At 44.9% G+C, this 15,999-nt stretch overlaps 2 protein-coding genes and 1 pseudogene across 2 annotated transcripts; 2 read left to right on the forward strand and 1 right to left on the reverse strand.

The window, feature by feature from the left end:
* Window positions 2,914-4,794, forward strand: LOC8065055 (acyl transferase 7). Its single transcript, XM_002437180.2, has 2 exons — window positions 2,914-3,472; window positions 3,582-4,794. Exons 1-2 carry the CDS (start codon window positions 3,023-3,025, stop codon window positions 4,446-4,448), a joined length of 1,317 nt encoding a protein of 438 aa, XP_002437225.1. The 5' UTR covers window positions 2,914-3,022; the 3' UTR covers window positions 4,449-4,794.
* LOC8065056 lies at window positions 6,176-14,338 on the reverse strand (annotated as a pseudogene).
* LOC110430840 (E3 ubiquitin-protein ligase RNF165-like) lies at window positions 9,441-11,268 on the forward strand. Its single transcript, XM_021448916.1, has one exon. It carries the CDS (start codon window positions 10,508-10,510, stop codon window positions 10,976-10,978), a length of 471 nt encoding a protein of 156 aa, XP_021304591.1. The 5' UTR covers window positions 9,441-10,507; the 3' UTR covers window positions 10,979-11,268.

A 15,999-nucleotide genomic window follows, 5' to 3' on the forward strand; every position in this document is an offset into this window, starting at 1 on the left:
AAAATTTTACAAGATTCTCCATCACATCGAATCTTGCGGCATATGTATGTAACATTAAATATATATAAAAAAGATAACTAATTGCACAGTTTACCTGTAAATCACGAGACGAATTTTTTAAGCTTAGTTGCTCCATGATTGGATAATGTTTGTCAAATAAAAACAAAAGTGCTACAGTGTCAAAATCCAAAAAGTTTTTGGATCTAAACAAGGCCTTTGTTGTGAACCAAACTGGCAAACGTGTACCACTGTTATGGTGGGAGTGAAGGTGTGATTTTGTGTTTGTATGTTGATGATATACTAATCTTTGGACCCGTTCTTAATGTGATTAAGGAGGTGAAGTACTTACGACAATTTTGAGATGAGGGACTTGGAAGTGACTGATGTTATTCTTAATATCAAGCTAAGAGAAATCAATGGTTACGTTACAATTCTATAGTCCCACATGTGAAGTTATTAATTCGATTTGGGCATAGCGACTGCAAGCTTATTCCAACACTTTTATGAACCTAGCGTATATTAAGAAAGAACTAAAAAATAGCAAGGGCTCAATTAGATATTTTTGAATCATGGTTCACTTATGTATTTAGCTAGCGCTATGAGGCTTAGGACGTGCTTGGTTTGGGTTAAAAGTTTAATAGGTACTTTAGCATTTTTGTTTTATTTAGCAATTAGTATCTAATCATGGACTAATTAAGCTCAAAAGATTCGTTTCGTAAATTACTCTCTAGCTGTGCTTTTAATTTCGTAAATAGTCTATATTTAATACTTCATACATGTATCTAAACATTCAATGTCACAAAGCGGTAAACTTTAACCAGACAAACCAAATGGAGCCTAGGGTGGCGTTGATGGCACTGGCGGCGGGCACGGCGATGAAGTGGGCGTCAAGTGATCTCGCTTAAAGAAGACTGTGCCTACAACAACCTATCATGTGTGACTATTTTTTATTTTTAGTAGTGAGATTTTGAAAATATTTAGAGGCACCTAACAAATATCTCAACTTTTTTAGTGACTTGGAAAACTCATTAATTTTGTCAACTAATTTTTGTGAGCTATTGGAGATATTCCTTCCATCCTAAATTATAAGTCATTCCAATAATCTTAGAGAGTCAAAACATCTCAAGTTTGACCAAATTTATATGATAAGATGATGATGATGATAATAATAATAATAATAATAATAATAATAATAATAATAATAATAATAATAATAATAATAATAATAATAATAATAATAATTATTATTATTATTATTATTATTATTATTATTATTATTATTATTATTATTATTATTATTATTATTATTATTATTATGAAGCAAGTTAAGTATTATTAGATTCTTTCTTAATTATATTTTCATAGATAGCCATTTTATATTACAAATTTAGTGCTTTGACTCTCTAAAATTCTTGGAATAACTTATAATTTAAAATAGAGGGAGTACTCTGCTACCTAAAAAACAAATAGCAAATAATACGAGGGCAAGCACAGTTTCTATTCGAAGACTCAAACCAGGTGAACTAAAGCCTTATTTAGTTCTTAAAATTTTTCAAAATTCCCCGTTACATTGATTCTTGCGGCACATATATGAAGCATTAAATACAGATAAAAAAGATAACAAATTGCACAGTTTACCTATAATTTGCGAGGCAAATCTTTTAAACCTAATTAGTGTATAATTAAATAATAATTGTTAAATAAAACCGAAAGTGCTACAATAGCAAAACTCAAAAATTTTCACGAACTAAACAAGACCTAACTCAAAATAACCTACTAAGTAACCAAAACTTTGGGCATGTTTGCTTGTCCTTGCTAAATTTTAATCAACTAAAGCTATTTTAGCTACTCTTGGGTAACTAGTGGAACTAAACTATTTTAGCTTTTTTAGTCAGTTTATTTAAAAATTTAGCTACTAAAGTGACTAAAATTTAGTTGGCTAAAATTAGCAAGGGGAACCAAACATGCCATAAGTACAAGGCCTTGTTTAGTTCAAATTTTTTTTTGCAAAATCAACATTATATCACTTTTGTTTGTATTTGAAAAATATTGTCCAATCATGGATTAATTAGGCTTAAAAGATTCATCTTGTAAATTACAAGCAAACTATAAAATTAGTTATTATTTTTATCTATATTGAATGCTCTATGCATTTGACGTAAAATTCGATGTGACGGGAAATCTGAAATTTTTTGCAAATTTTTTTATGAACTAAACAAGGCCCAGTTTAGCTAGTGTTGCAAGGCATTTGCAAGCATGTTCCAAAGTAGTTCGTGATATGCCTTAGATCCTGTTTGGTTTGTTTTGTTAAAGTTTATCGTCCGTTATATCGAATGTTTGGATAAATGCATGAAGTAATAAATATATACTATTTATAAAACTAAAAACATAGCTAGAGAGTAATTTACGAGACGAATTTTTTAAATCTAATTAATCTATAAGTAAACACTAATTATTAAATAAAACAAAACTAGTATAGTATCTATTAAACTTTAACAGCCCCAACCAAACGTAGGTAGATGTGCTATGGCAGCATCTAGTTGCTTCACCGTTGCATCGTGCGGTGGGTAATCCTTTTCAAACCCACTATGGCCGACGCACACAACTAGGCCTTGTTTAGTTTCAAAAAATAAAAAGTTTTCGGTACTGTACCACTTTCGTTTGTTTATGACAAATATTATCTAATCATGTACTAACTAGAATTAAAAGACTCGTCTCGTGATTTACAGCTAAACTATGTAATTAGTTTTTGTTTTCGTCTATTTAATGTTTCATACATGTGCCACAAGATTCGATGTGACGGACAATCTTGAAAACTTTTTTTTTTAGGATGAACTAAACAAGCCCTAGTCGTAGCGGCAACACCACGATTTTACCAAAAAAAAAAAGAAAACCTTATAAAACCCGGTACCGGTTGTACCTTGCTTCCCAGGTGAGCCAGCCAGCCAGCGCGCGCACGCACCGCCGCCAGTCCACCGCCGCCGCGGCCCAGATCCCTCACCGGGAGCGAGCGGCCACCAAAATGAGGAGCACGGGTGCGGCGGCCACCGTGACGCGGCTGGCGCAGCGGGTGGTGGCCCCGTCGGCGCCCACGCCCCGGGGCCAGCTCCCGCTCTCCTGGCTCGACCGCTACCCGACCCAGCGCGCGCTCATCGAGTCCCTCCATGTCTTCAAGGGCCGAGCTGACGCGGAGGCGCCCGCCAGGGCCATTGAGCGCGCGCTGGCCGGCGCGCTGGTGAGCTACTACCCCATCGCCGGGAGACTGGCGGTCTCGGCGGACGAGGGGCAGCTGGTGGTGGACTGTACCGGCGAGGGCGTGTGGTTCATCGAGGCCTCGGCCAGCTGCACCCTGGAGGACGTGGACTACCTCGAGTACCCGCTCATGGTGCCCAAGGACGAGCTCCTCCCGCACCCTACCTATCCCCCCGAATCTGACCCCCTCCCTGAGGACTCGCTCATCCTCCTTGTCCAGGTACCAAATCCTTCCGCCAGCAATTGGTTGGTTCTTGAGAGGAGAGAAGTCAACGGCTCGTCGGCCATGGCGTTTGGTTGATCGATTGCGATGTGAATCCGCAATGCAGGTGACGCAGTTCGCGTGCGGCGGCTTCGTGGTCGGGTTCCGGTTCAGCCACGCGGTGGCGGACGGGCCGGGCGCGGCTCAGTTCATGACGGCCGTCGGTGACATGGCGCGCGGGCACGCGGCGCCGCTGGTGGCCCCGGCGTGGGGCCGCGAGGCGATCCCGAACCCTCCCGGCGCGGCGGTGGGCGCGCTCCCCGTCCCGACGGAGCTCCGGCTGCAGTACCTGGCCATGGACATCTCGACGGACTACATCGAGCACTTCAAGTCCCGGTTCCTGGAGCAGACGGGCGGGCAGCAGCGGTGCAGCGCGTTCGAGGTGCTCATCGCCAAGGCGTGGCAGTCCCGCACCCGCGCGGCGAGGTTCGAGCCGGGCTCCCCCGTGCACGTGTGCTTCGCCATGAACGCGCGCCCGGCGCTGGCGCGCCTCGGCGACGGCAAGCCGCCGGCGCCGCTCCCGGGCGGGTTCTACGGCAACTGCTACTACATCATGCGCGTGTCGGCGGCGGCCGAGGCCGTGGCGGACGCGTCGGTGTACGACGTGGTGAGGCTCATCCGGGAGGGCAAGAAGCGGCTGCCCGCGGAGTTCGCGCGGTGGAGCGCGGGGGACACCGGCGGCGTGGACCCGTACCGGATCACGTCGGACTACCGGACGCTGCTGGTGTCGGACTGGTCGCGGCTCGGGTTCGCGGAGGTGGACTACGGGTGGGGCTGCCCCGTGCACGTCGTCCCGCTCACCAACCTCGACTACATCGCGACGTGCATCCTGGTCCGGCCCTCCGCGCACAAGCCCGGCGCCAGGCTCATCACGCAGTGCGTCGCCGCCGACGCCGTCGACGCCTTCCACAGGGACATGATGCGCCTCGACTGATAGCACGCTTGCTATTATTGTTAATCACAGTTGCATAATCTAATTCGTTCGTTCGTTCGTTGCTGTATCCCATGATTGGGTAGTTGAGTATACTAGTAGAATACGTCTAGGTGCATGACCAATGCATACAGTATGTGCGTGCCTGTAATGGGAAGCATTGTTTTATTCTTCTTCCTTGTACCGACGGAAATTCGCTGTGCTTTTACATGTTGCATGTGATTAGGGAGCACAGCAAGTTACTCGAGCAACGAGTAGGTGGGGAGCCACTTTCTGATGTCCCCTCTTGCTTAAGCAACTGGAAATGGTGCTACAGAGAGTCCAGGCGTCGCGATCTGTTGTTTTGTCACTGCTTTGCTTTGATCCTGGGAAGTTGTTGCTGTGTGTGGTGTAACGGGCCTGTCCAGGCGTCGCGATCTCGGTTTGTTGAGCTCCGGAAAGTGCGTGTAGTTGGCCTACAACTACAAAGCGTCACGGTTCGAGAACGGACCAGAGAAAAAGGTCGACGAGTGAGGGACCCGGATCGTTGCTTTGCTTCACTTGGCATTTTCGTTTCAGTTACGCGTCAGTGCGTGTGCCTGCCTGCTGTCTGTGTCTATAGCTGGTGACCCACTCCAATAGAGATGCTACCTCAGACATGTTGAGATGAGTCTCGGTCTCGCGATCCCTCCCTCGGCAATAGCAGAGGATCGGGAGCAAAGCCACGCGGATTTCAGCCTGTCGGTCGGACGCCGTACGTAATCTTGCCCGGGAGACGGCGGAAGTGTACAAAAAAAAAAATCTGTCTGTCGGTGGAGCGCCGCTGCGTCAAAGCGAGGCAGTGGGGTCGTAGGGACGCGTGCGGGATGGCCGTTTGCCTTTTCCTCTGCGGTGCGGTGGTGCCGGAGCCGGACCGGAGGTCGGGTTGACGTCGGCAGGGAGCCAGGGACACGCGGGCAGCTCGGAGCAAATGCTTGGTTGACGCGTTCCCGGGGCCAGAGGATGCTCTACGCCTCCTACCGTGGCCTTGTTTAGTTCCTGTAGCATTTTCGTTTGTTTGTGGTAAATATTGTCTAATCATAGACTAACTAGGATCAAAAGATTCGTCTCGTGATTTACAGTCAAACTGTGTGATTAATTTTTATTTTCGTCTATATTTAATGCTTCATGCATGTGCCGCAAGATTCGATGTGACAGGGAATCTTGAAAACTTTTTGGATTTCGGGGTGAACTAAACAAGGCCCGTGTTGTTTGGTTGGGGGGGTTAGGTTGGATCCAACTTAATTTAGGACGGAGCCAACCCAAAAGAGTGTTTGGTTGCACTTTGATTTTGGGGACAGATTTTAGTGTTTGGTTGAAAAATTGGGAACGAAGCGGCTCCGTTTAGGGTTTGGTTGAAGGAATTCAGTGTTTGGTGAACATCAACCCGGCTGGAGCGGCTCCGTCTGCCAGATTTTGACGGACGAGTCCAACCCGCATCTGAGAGGAATATTCCACTCTAGAGCCAACCCAACCCTCCCATCCTCCAACCAAACAGCCACGGAAACGGGTTCGCTCCGACCCAAGCTTGCCCCGCTCTCCAACCAAACACACGGCAGTCTCCTTCTAGAACAGTTCCTCCAGGCCGCACCAGCTGGAGGTTCTGAAGAACGGCAGCCTGGACTTCAGTTTTGCTGTCGCCTACATCCGCCTTCAGATAACCGGTCTCAATGACCATAACAAGATGGTAAATGGGGGGAAAAAAGATGGAATAACCGTAATCAGGCAATTTTCTTCCTACATAGAGAGAGAACCAAACGTGGACATCGTTTCTAGTAGACATGGAAATCCAAACCGTCGCACAGCACGAACGTTAGAAATAGCACAGAACAACAGAAACAGGGTTTTCTTCTTTTTTTACATCAGAACAGAGTACGCGGTCCTTCATAGACATCCTGCTGAAGTCTTAATGACAAGTTACTTACCTCATCATTTGAGTCTCACCCCTAGCATAAAACTGTGACAAGTATGAGGAAGTTCCGTTCAGGATTTCCGGAGCAATGTGAGTCACAGACGATCAACTACTTCTTGCTAGTGTGGCTTCCAACTTCCAAGCCATGGCTCCCTGGCTCCTCTCAGTGAGGTCGTCCTGGGCAGTGGGCACACCCACGTCGGGCTCCACAGCTAACCTGGTCCGCTGCGGGATGTCTTGCCACTGAGGTCTGAACTGCCGCCAGCCAGGCTGCATGGACACAGCTTCAGCAGGGTGATTCCAGGGCCGCTGCTGCACGTTCATGGCATGTTCCTGTGGCAGAGTGTAAACCTGGGACAAGGGGCTTGGCAGCACAAGCTGCTGCTGCTGCTGCTGAGTTGCATTATACCGGCGACCACTGAAGCTTGGATCCCATTCTGGTAGGTCATCATGGTTGCGGTCCCAAGGCTCGGCTGAATCATACATTCCGCCATACTTGCGAACCAGTTGCCTGACTAAGTCCATTGGAGGAGAAGGAGAATGAGCCTGCCCATGCTGCTGCCAACGGTAGGAATATGGCATAGCTTCATTTGGGGACAGGGATCTGCTTGAGATCCTAGCACAATCATATACAGGAAGGTCATTGTCATCCTTGACGATGCCTTGGCCAAAGCCCGGAGGAACATCGCCAGTAGCATCATACTCAAGACAATGATGCTCATTGGGGTCGACAAAATGGGAGGCTGATCTGGTAAGCTGGGGAGACATGGGCACTGAAGTAGTAAGCAATCACAGCCTGCTGCTTCCTTGAGATGGGCATAGACGACTGAACCTTGGAACCCTCATGCCTTGTGGGTGTTTGGGTAGAAACACGGGGCCTCTGCCACACAAAGACACCAATAACAGGTACTCCTCCGGTCACAGTTTGGATGCCCGAGTGCTCCTTTGGCAGGTGATCCGTGAGAACCTGAGCTGTCTTCCCTTGACAAGGGCATATGTAGAGATCCACCCCTTCGGCAGGCTTTACGAGTCCTACTCTCTTATCTGCAATATATGAGTCAATTGTCTGCAGGAATGTAAGTTGTTGTTAGTGTTGAGCTGGACTACTGGACCCATATAAAGTGGTAACAGATGATAATAAGTAATTGAGAACAGGGACCTGCATGAATTGCTGCTGAACACTTTCATGAGAACCCTCCTTCCAACGCAACTCAGTTACCTGCAGAACAAATGATAGTAAAAGGAAAGAACGCATTCTGAAGAGCTAGACCAAAGAAAAGGCTACAGGACAATTTTAGTAACCAAGTTAGCATATATATGTAACTTCTAAAAAAAAGGGCAGACCCAGTGCTGGAGGCTCCCACATGAGTGGGGTCTAGGGAAGGGGAAAATTGAGGCAAGCCTCCCTAAACCCTAAACATGATAATAATATAAGTAAATCTATATTAAGGTATAGATGGTACGAGCTCAGGCATGAGAAAGTTCTGATTTTTTATTAACATAAAAAGTGAAAATTCCACATGTAAGAACCAAAAGAAAAAAAATCAAAATCAAGCTGATACAGTGCAACATGTAAGATCAGATACTCAGATAGTACCGTGACAGTCCAAATACTGAGACCAAACATACATATTCTTACCAAGGCCTTCCATTTTATTTTTGTTTTATTTACTTATTTTCCAGTTAACTCTACATTTCCAAATAGTGATAAATGAATGATAAAAGCATATAAAGGTCCACTCTAAGTTCCGAGCATCTCCAACAGTTTTCTAAATGAACTTGCTATTTCTTGTTTATTTGGCAAAAGTAGAAAATAATCACTCCAACAGTTTGGTAAATGGGTTGCCATCTTTTGGCAACTTGCCATCCAGCAGCACCATGCGCCCATATTTGTTAACTTGCTATCCAGCAGATTAGTTGATTTGGTTGTTGGTTGTGGGTCTTCTTTTTAAATTTATCAAGCCCAATTGACAAACTGTTGGAGACGGAAGAAAATCTCACTTGCCATATGTTTTAGCAACTTGTCAAATCACAAAATTTGGCAAGTGAGTTTTACCAAACTATTGGAGATGAACATATATTTTCAGCTTCGTTGCCAAAAGCATTTGGTTTTACGATAAAAAAGAATAGCAGTTGAAGAAACTCCAGTGCCACAACCTAACTCTAAATAGTATTACTACAAATAGTATTAAACTAACTCTAACAAGGGCCAACCAGGTCTAACAGACTTATATGTACTCCTTTTGGGAAGCTGCCTATTGTGGTGTTGGTCTTTTGCTGCAGACTCCAGACAAGCAATTTGCAAGTGCACATCTATCTGTGCAATTTGGAGCATGGTTGCTTGGTTCTTCTTTGTTTCAAGATTCAATTTCAAGGAATTGATTTCTGCCATAATTACCAATTAAACGTAGAACCCACATGCAGTAGGTGGTCCTGAATTTTAAAGTAGGTGAGAAAAGTATAGCTGCAATGCAAAAAATGCTTATTGTAATACTCCTAACGTTTTTAAATATATGAAGTTTAGGACAAGCTAATCAGTTTAAAAATAACTAATTAGCTTGTCGTAAACATAGTATATTTCAAAATGAAGGTAACCAGGTAGTTTCTGAATTTAATATTAGATGATCCAGGGTAAGTCATTACCGCTTCTGGTCATTCCAATTTGTTATTTTGTAAGAACCTATATATGTGCTGTTCTGGACGGTATTTACTGCGCATAGCAAGGTCGAGCAAACTATTTCTTCAAGAGAAACATGTTAAGCGCATTCTGTGGTGCTAATGTGCGTGTGGGTGGGTGGGTTGGGGGGGGGGGGGTACCCAAACAATGCAACAAATACAGGATAAACAGAAAACAGCACCTGCATTTACATAATAACTAGCAAAACATGCCCGTGCGTTGCAACGGATGAAAAACAAGCTTTCAAACCTTAATGGAAAGGGACCGTGGTAATGATATAATTTCTATTTATAATTTATCCTTTCTATAAATCTTGAAATTTGTAATTTATTTTACGATGTCTATGATGTCCATAATATAAATATGACAATATCTTATTTAATTTGTATCAAATTTAAATATAACCTTGAGAGATTCTTTTGGTGTCTTAGTGCGTTGCAACGGGAGAAACAAAGTTATTAAAAAAAAAGAAGACCAGGGAATGCTATCCTTGTTTCTCCCCACATTGTAATTCTAATCTTTCATATAAGTCAGCTAGGAGTTTCGTTGCCGAATATTAGAGATCTGTTTGTCCATAGATGATTACGAGGGAGATCTATTTTGACTATTCATGTTTTTTTGCCCCTCTATAAGAATTGCACTGGTATATACATATAGCTTGGGAGTATATCTATTCATACCGATCTAGATAACAAATCACTCAAGATGTGAGTTTATGGTTTGATCCATGAACTAAAAGAAAGCTTAAATATAATTGATGGTTTTGTTTCAAATTAGGAGTGGTGTGAAGTATGAACGCTCCTTCTTTAGGAAGCGCTAATGGTTGGAAGGGCTATATTATTGTCTCGTACGTTGCTATGCGATAGCTAATATCTATACATAATCTATCTTTAATAATAAAAAGACAATATTTCAGCCTCATTTTTTGTCTGGGCCATTTTTCGTCTGTCTCTCTCACATTCGGCCTGCGGAAGCCCACTCAGCTCACGTGTGAAAGGCCCACTTGCTCTCGTTCCTGATGATGCACTCGCTCGCGTGTGTGCCTGCCCGATGCTCCTCTCCCTTTGGCGGCGGCCATGAGCACTGGCCGTGACCCATGCGCCATGGCTCCATGACGGCCGTGCGCCCGCCAGCTGGCCCTCGACCATCGGCGTCCTCCAGCCCTCTATGTCCCAAGCTCTCTGGCCCTCCCTGTCCCAAGCTCCAAGCTCGAGTCCCTCAGTCGTCGCAAGGTGAGCCGCCGCGTTGGTCATCGTACATGGCGTCGCCGGATGCTTCGTCCACACATCAAGTCAGAATCGAATCTCGAAGACACCAGTTTGGCCAAATTCCTTCCACTATTTTTCCCCTTTATATAGATTCCAGTTGAAACTGAAATCAAAAGTTGCCATTTGGGCATCTAATCTCACAGGATTCGTTGGGACACCCTGATCTCTGTAGGATTCATAGGATCTCATGGTGCACTCTGCTTCTCAAGGTAGCTGCGGTGAGCGGGCCAAGGTGTGCTGCTGCAGGCGGCAGCACCGCTGCTTGTTCGGGCGTCAGCCAGCGCCTGCTACTCTTCTCCAATCTAGAGACCAAAGTCTGCAACTCCAGGCCCAGACTACTGCTATTGATGCCTTCATCTTTAAGCTACCGCCGCAGGCAAGGGCAGGGCCAGGAGGAGAAGGCGGCAGAGACGGACTCAGATTGTGCCTTCTGCCGGTCCGCGACGGCGAGGAGGTGCGCGAGCTGCGGTGCCACCACTTCTTCCACCACGCCTGCATCGATGCCTGGCTCGTCCGCCCGCGCGCCACCTGCCCGCTCTGTTGCGATCGACTCCTCCCCGCCGACGTTCCGCTCACCAGCGAGAGCGGCTACAACCGCCTCTCCTCGTCGGCCTCCGCCTACACCCACGGCGGCGCGATCTGGTGGCATATGACATGAGCGACTTACGACGGCAGGTGCCCACCAACCAACCCGAGGCACCGTTTCACGCGGGGCCATAGGCCTAGGCTCGCGCAGGGAGGATCTGGACGCGATAGGAGAGGAGCAGGCAGAAAAAAAAAAGGCAGACTGAAATTTTACCTTTTTATTAGTAGGTATAGATATGTATTTGGTGCGAAGACTGAAAGAAAAAAGGTAATCCAATTTCCAACATGCAACACATGTTGATCAGAACTGGATAAAGTACGGTAACAACCAATCATCCAGTTTATGGATTCTCAGGCTGTGAGTGAACTCACTGATTTCAATGAAGATACATTTGAGCCTAAGCACAAATTGACAGGTAGGGTGAATATGCATTCAGTGGCATTACAAACACCTATTAAAGGTTAAATAAAAAAATGCTTCACGGCAACTACTACAACTACAAGAAAGAATGTATTTCAAAACCAACAAGGATGTAGGCCAACTGATAAATACTAATTTTAGTAAAAACGAAAATCACCATTTGAGATATATGAAACTAAGCACAGAAATAAGTTACCGTTACACCGCGGCTCCTGGATTTAGGCAGTTGTTCAAGAAAGTCTTGAAAAGCAGTAAGACACACTCTTCCCTTGATCTCAACAAAGCGGCACCACTCATTTGTTGATGGCTTTTCACCACTGCAACATAGAAACATTAGAGGGAGTTAGGATATGATAACAGAATGTTAAGATGTGTGTTAGGACAAGCATTTTTAGAAAATGGAACGTGGCATACAAGCTTATATATAAAAGGGGGATTAATCTGTGTTATAAATCATAATGTTCTTTTGTTTTGCTAAAATATGGGAGCTATATTGTTTTAGTTAATCACCTACATTAATTACAAGCAACATAGGAAAAACAAACCTTTTGAAGATAGCTACAACATTTATACATGAAGACAAATTTAACTGAATTGTTCCCTCCCATAAAGAAATTGCCTTTGACTGCATAGCACATCCAGTATCAGGTATTTCAGCATCCATCTTTTCAAGGGAAGATTTTATTAACAAACCTCCCATAGGTTGTTTAGCCGGACTCAAGATGCGAATTGGTCCATTTTTGGGTGATCTTACGCCGGCCCGACAATTATCTCGTGGTGATGGTGCAACATATGTGAATTCGAACTCTGATGGAGCAGCATTACCCTCCCCTATATGATTTTTCTCTGGCTTCAACGTGTGGAAAGCTCTATCAGTAAAATTAGGATCATCTTGTGCAGTTTCAGTGGAGTGGCATTCTAAGGGTATATCAGAATCAGGGGCGTCCACGAAATCATCCAGAGACATGATTTCTGGAAGATTCTCTGTATACTTCATGTCATGCACTTTTTCCTGAATGAAAGCAGTCTTCTTGTTTGCTATGCATTCTAACTTACTCAAGAGACTACTGTTGCCAATCCCAGCAATTCCATCTTGCACAGTGTTATCAGGTTCCATGTCTCCCCTGTGTACACTTACTTCATCATCAGATTTTATTCGACCCTCAATAGATTTTGATGGAATATGAGAAAGCAAATCACCTCTGAGCTCATCCGCGGCCGAAATGCTATCAGTCTCCTCCACTTCAACATGACATTCACCTTTATGTGTTTTCCTTACCAATCGTTGAGTGTTCACTTCTCTATTAGGACGAACAACCATCTTACCAAGCTCTTCAGCTTTAGCCAGCCGCCGAGCTGAAAGCTCCTTTGAAGCAAGTTCTTCAGTAGTCATTGAACATAGACATTTGGGTGTAATCTCACCAGATAAGACCTGTCCCCTCAGCACAGGATTGCTTTTATCTTTCAAATTAAACAAAAGTGATCTACCTTTTTCCTTGTATTTCTTACTCACCCCTCCACATAGTTGGAACAGATCCTCTTCAATTCTAAGTGCCAAAGATTGCCCCTTTAGAACTATATCCTTCTGTTCCCATGTTACACCATCTGAAGTCTTTGTTCTTTTAAACTCAGGCTCATTCAGAGGTACAGTAACCCCATCATCAGTATCAGAAGTTGTGGCTCTCTTTGAATTAAGTGGTGAACTGGATTCAGAAGCTCCAATGACAATGTCAGGAGCACAGAAAGGCCCATTGCGTTGCAAAATTTCATCTGAAGCAACAGTGCTGTTACCTGATGCATCATTTTCCAAACAAATATGTATTGATTGTTCCTGTGCATCTCTACTCACTTTGATGGCCATGTTTGATCCCAAAATTCCACCGCTTAATGTATCATGTTGTTCGGTTATGCTAGCAACAGATTTGGGGCCAGCACCAGAATCTTTACCTTCATTCAGGGTTATGCATGTGCTTGGTTTCTGCAATGTACCACCGTCTGCATGCTTGTACTCACAGGAAGATCCAAAAGCTGAAATATTTGCAGCAGATTTCTGCACAATCTGCTGATCAGAATCCACACACAAGGCAGCAGCGAGATTCTCCCTGAACTTTGATCTCACGGTCTCAGAGTCAACCAACTGTGGATTTTCCTTCAGTAGAGGCCCCTTTTGCACAGAACCCTTGCTAGCAGGTGGAAAAGGCTTCAACATCTGAACCTTGGGCGATGCCGCCACCTTCTTTCCCACAGCAGACGGAGCTGGTGATGCCCGAATCACTGGCAAAGTCGGCTGGACACTCAGCACTTGCTGCGGTGGCCTCAAGGACACCCTACTCGCGGGCCTCGCCCCAGGAAGGTGTGGCGCGTTGGGACTGGACGCACCAACCTGCGCCGGCTGCCCGCCCATGGGCACGATCAGGTAGCCGCTGGTCGGCACCTGCGCCCCCCAGTTGCCAGGGCCAGCCATGGCGTGCTTCGCGGGCTGCTTGGAATTGAGGGCCGCCGAGGACAACGGTCGCGAAGCCGGCCCGCTGCCCCGCGCCTGCGCCTGCGCCTGCTTCGAGAGCTCCATCGCGCCGCAACAAACGCCTTCCCGAAACGCGCTAAAACGTTATCAATCCACGGTTATAGCAAGATTTTTGTTTTGTTTTATTATCATCATTTTTCGGGCGAGAAATGCACACGGCGCAACCAAGGTGAGATGCGGGTTTCGAGAGGGTTCGGGCAGAGGACGGAAGCGCGGCGCTCACCTCGAGACGATCTCGGAGGGGCGGGATGTTGCGACGGCGACGAGTGCGCCCAGCGAAGGCCGGACCGGACGGAGGCGGACGGGAATGTAGGGTTTGGAATTTGGGGGGTTCGAACACCTCCTTCCCCGTTTCTTTCTATCCGGCGCAAAAGCAAGGAGGAGGAACGGCGGCGAGGACCTGCAGTACAGTCCTCGACGCCGCACGCTGAGTGCGTGACTGCCGAGGTCGAGTGCGGGGGTGGTGTTGGGCCTAGAAGGCTAGAAAGTGTGAGGCAGCGAGTCTGTGAGTGTGACGGGGCCGCCGTGGGTGATTGCATCCATTCTCGTGGCCCATGAACCATGGTATACATGTCCAAAATTAGATGGGAAAAATAGAATTGTAGAATTAAAAGATCCAAAGTTTAGAAAAATAGCATCAAAAGATTCAGCTTCAGAAAAAGAGTACTAAAAGGTTACTATGTTACAGATTTCTACCATATCTGTTAAGTCAGCGTTCCAAACTGAGAAACAATTGTACAGCCCTTCTGAAACTTCGGGTAGCATCTATGCCCCTCCTGCTTAAACCTCTGATCTCGAGTCAGCACTATAAAAATCCCAAAGAAATAAGGGTTCATACTCAACAAACGATAGCTTTAGGAGATGGAACAAGAGAAAAGGAGGAAAGATGGAAGAGACGTGCACCATGCTAAGGAGCTGCAGTCCTGGCCGGGGAGGTGCGCCCCCGGGAGGCTTGCCTGTCTTCTTCTCCGGTTTGGGCTGCGTGTGCGTGACTGCCTGAGTTGGCCCGGGCGCGTGTGTTCTTCTGGGCTGTATGTGCGTGCGTGCGTGGGTGACTGGTGTGTGGGTGAGTTGGGTGTTACCTTTTTTTTCTTCTTATCTCTAACAGTGACTTAGAGCCTGTTTAGTTTTCTATTTGGACCCAAAAAAATTTGGGTTTTGCCCCATCATTTTTCAGAACGGAACTAAACACCATCCAAAAATTTTGGCAAATTTGTTGCCATTTTGCATTCTGGATTTTGGCCTCAGGAGCAAAAAAAACCCAAAAGAGCAGCTTCATGTATTTTTGATCCTGAAAATTTTAGCATTTTGGATGGAGCTAAACACACCTATAAAAAATTTTGCATTTTGTATTTCATCATTTCAAAGTACTTGGTATTTTGTATTTTGCATTCCATAGAGAACTAAACACACCCTTTCCCCATAGAATGCAAAAGACCAACTACATTGGAATGAACAAAAGTAAAATACCAAATTTTTCAGGATTATATTTAGTTCCATCTAAAATGCATAATTTATTGCCCTTATTAGAGCCTCATGAGGCTCTTTTGGGCATTTTTTTTTGCCTCTCAGGGCCAAAATCCAAAATAGAGAATAGTCATATTTTTACCAAAATTTTTACATGGTGTTTAGTTTCATTATGCAAAGTGATGGACCAAAACCCAAAATTCTTTAGGATAAAAGGAAAACTAAACACCCCCTTAACAGAAATGGTAGAAGGCTTCTGTCTTCAAAACTTTAGGTTTTTTGTTGTTGTTGTTTGCTTCTTATCTCAAGTTCTAAAACTGAATCTTTCGATGCTAGTTTTGAAAAGTTCACGTCTTTTAGTGGTGCAGACCTAATTTCCCAAATTAGCACGAAGTTCAGAAATTAGCTATTTCCTGAAGTGGCCCTGTAAGGAAAAAAACATAATCATGTTTCCAAAAAAACTAATCATGTTTCGACCCATTGATTTTCCTAAAATGCTTCTCAGCAACTCAAAAAATCGCTGTATACCCTTCTAGGTTTCTTTTTTTATTACCATAACAAAGTCCACTTGTAATCTTTATTGAATTCTACACTACTACTCGGTCCACACATATGAAGATTCAGACTTTACAATCTTTATTAATCATTTAATCATAATAACTTTGAAACTATTTCTTAATTA

Source organism: Sorghum bicolor, chromosome 10 (genome assembly GCF_000003195.3).
Source record: "Sorghum bicolor cultivar BTx623 chromosome 10, Sorghum_bicolor_NCBIv3, whole genome shotgun sequence".
Taxonomy (NCBI): domain Eukaryota; kingdom Viridiplantae; phylum Streptophyta; class Magnoliopsida; order Poales; family Poaceae; genus Sorghum; species Sorghum bicolor.

Coding starts and splice junctions, on each gene's coding strand:
- LOC8065055 (XM_002437180.2), top strand. CDS start 3,023: ATGAGGAGCACGGGTGCGGCGGCCACCGTGACGCGGCTGGCGCAGCGG. Junction 3,473..3,581: donor CGCTCATCCTCCTTGTCCAG/GTACCAAATCCT, acceptor TCCGCAATGCAG/GTGACGCAGTTCGCGTGCGG.
- LOC110430840 (XM_021448916.1), top strand. CDS start 10,508: ATGGTGCACTCTGCTTCTCAAGGTAGCTGCGGTGAGCGGGCCAAGGTG.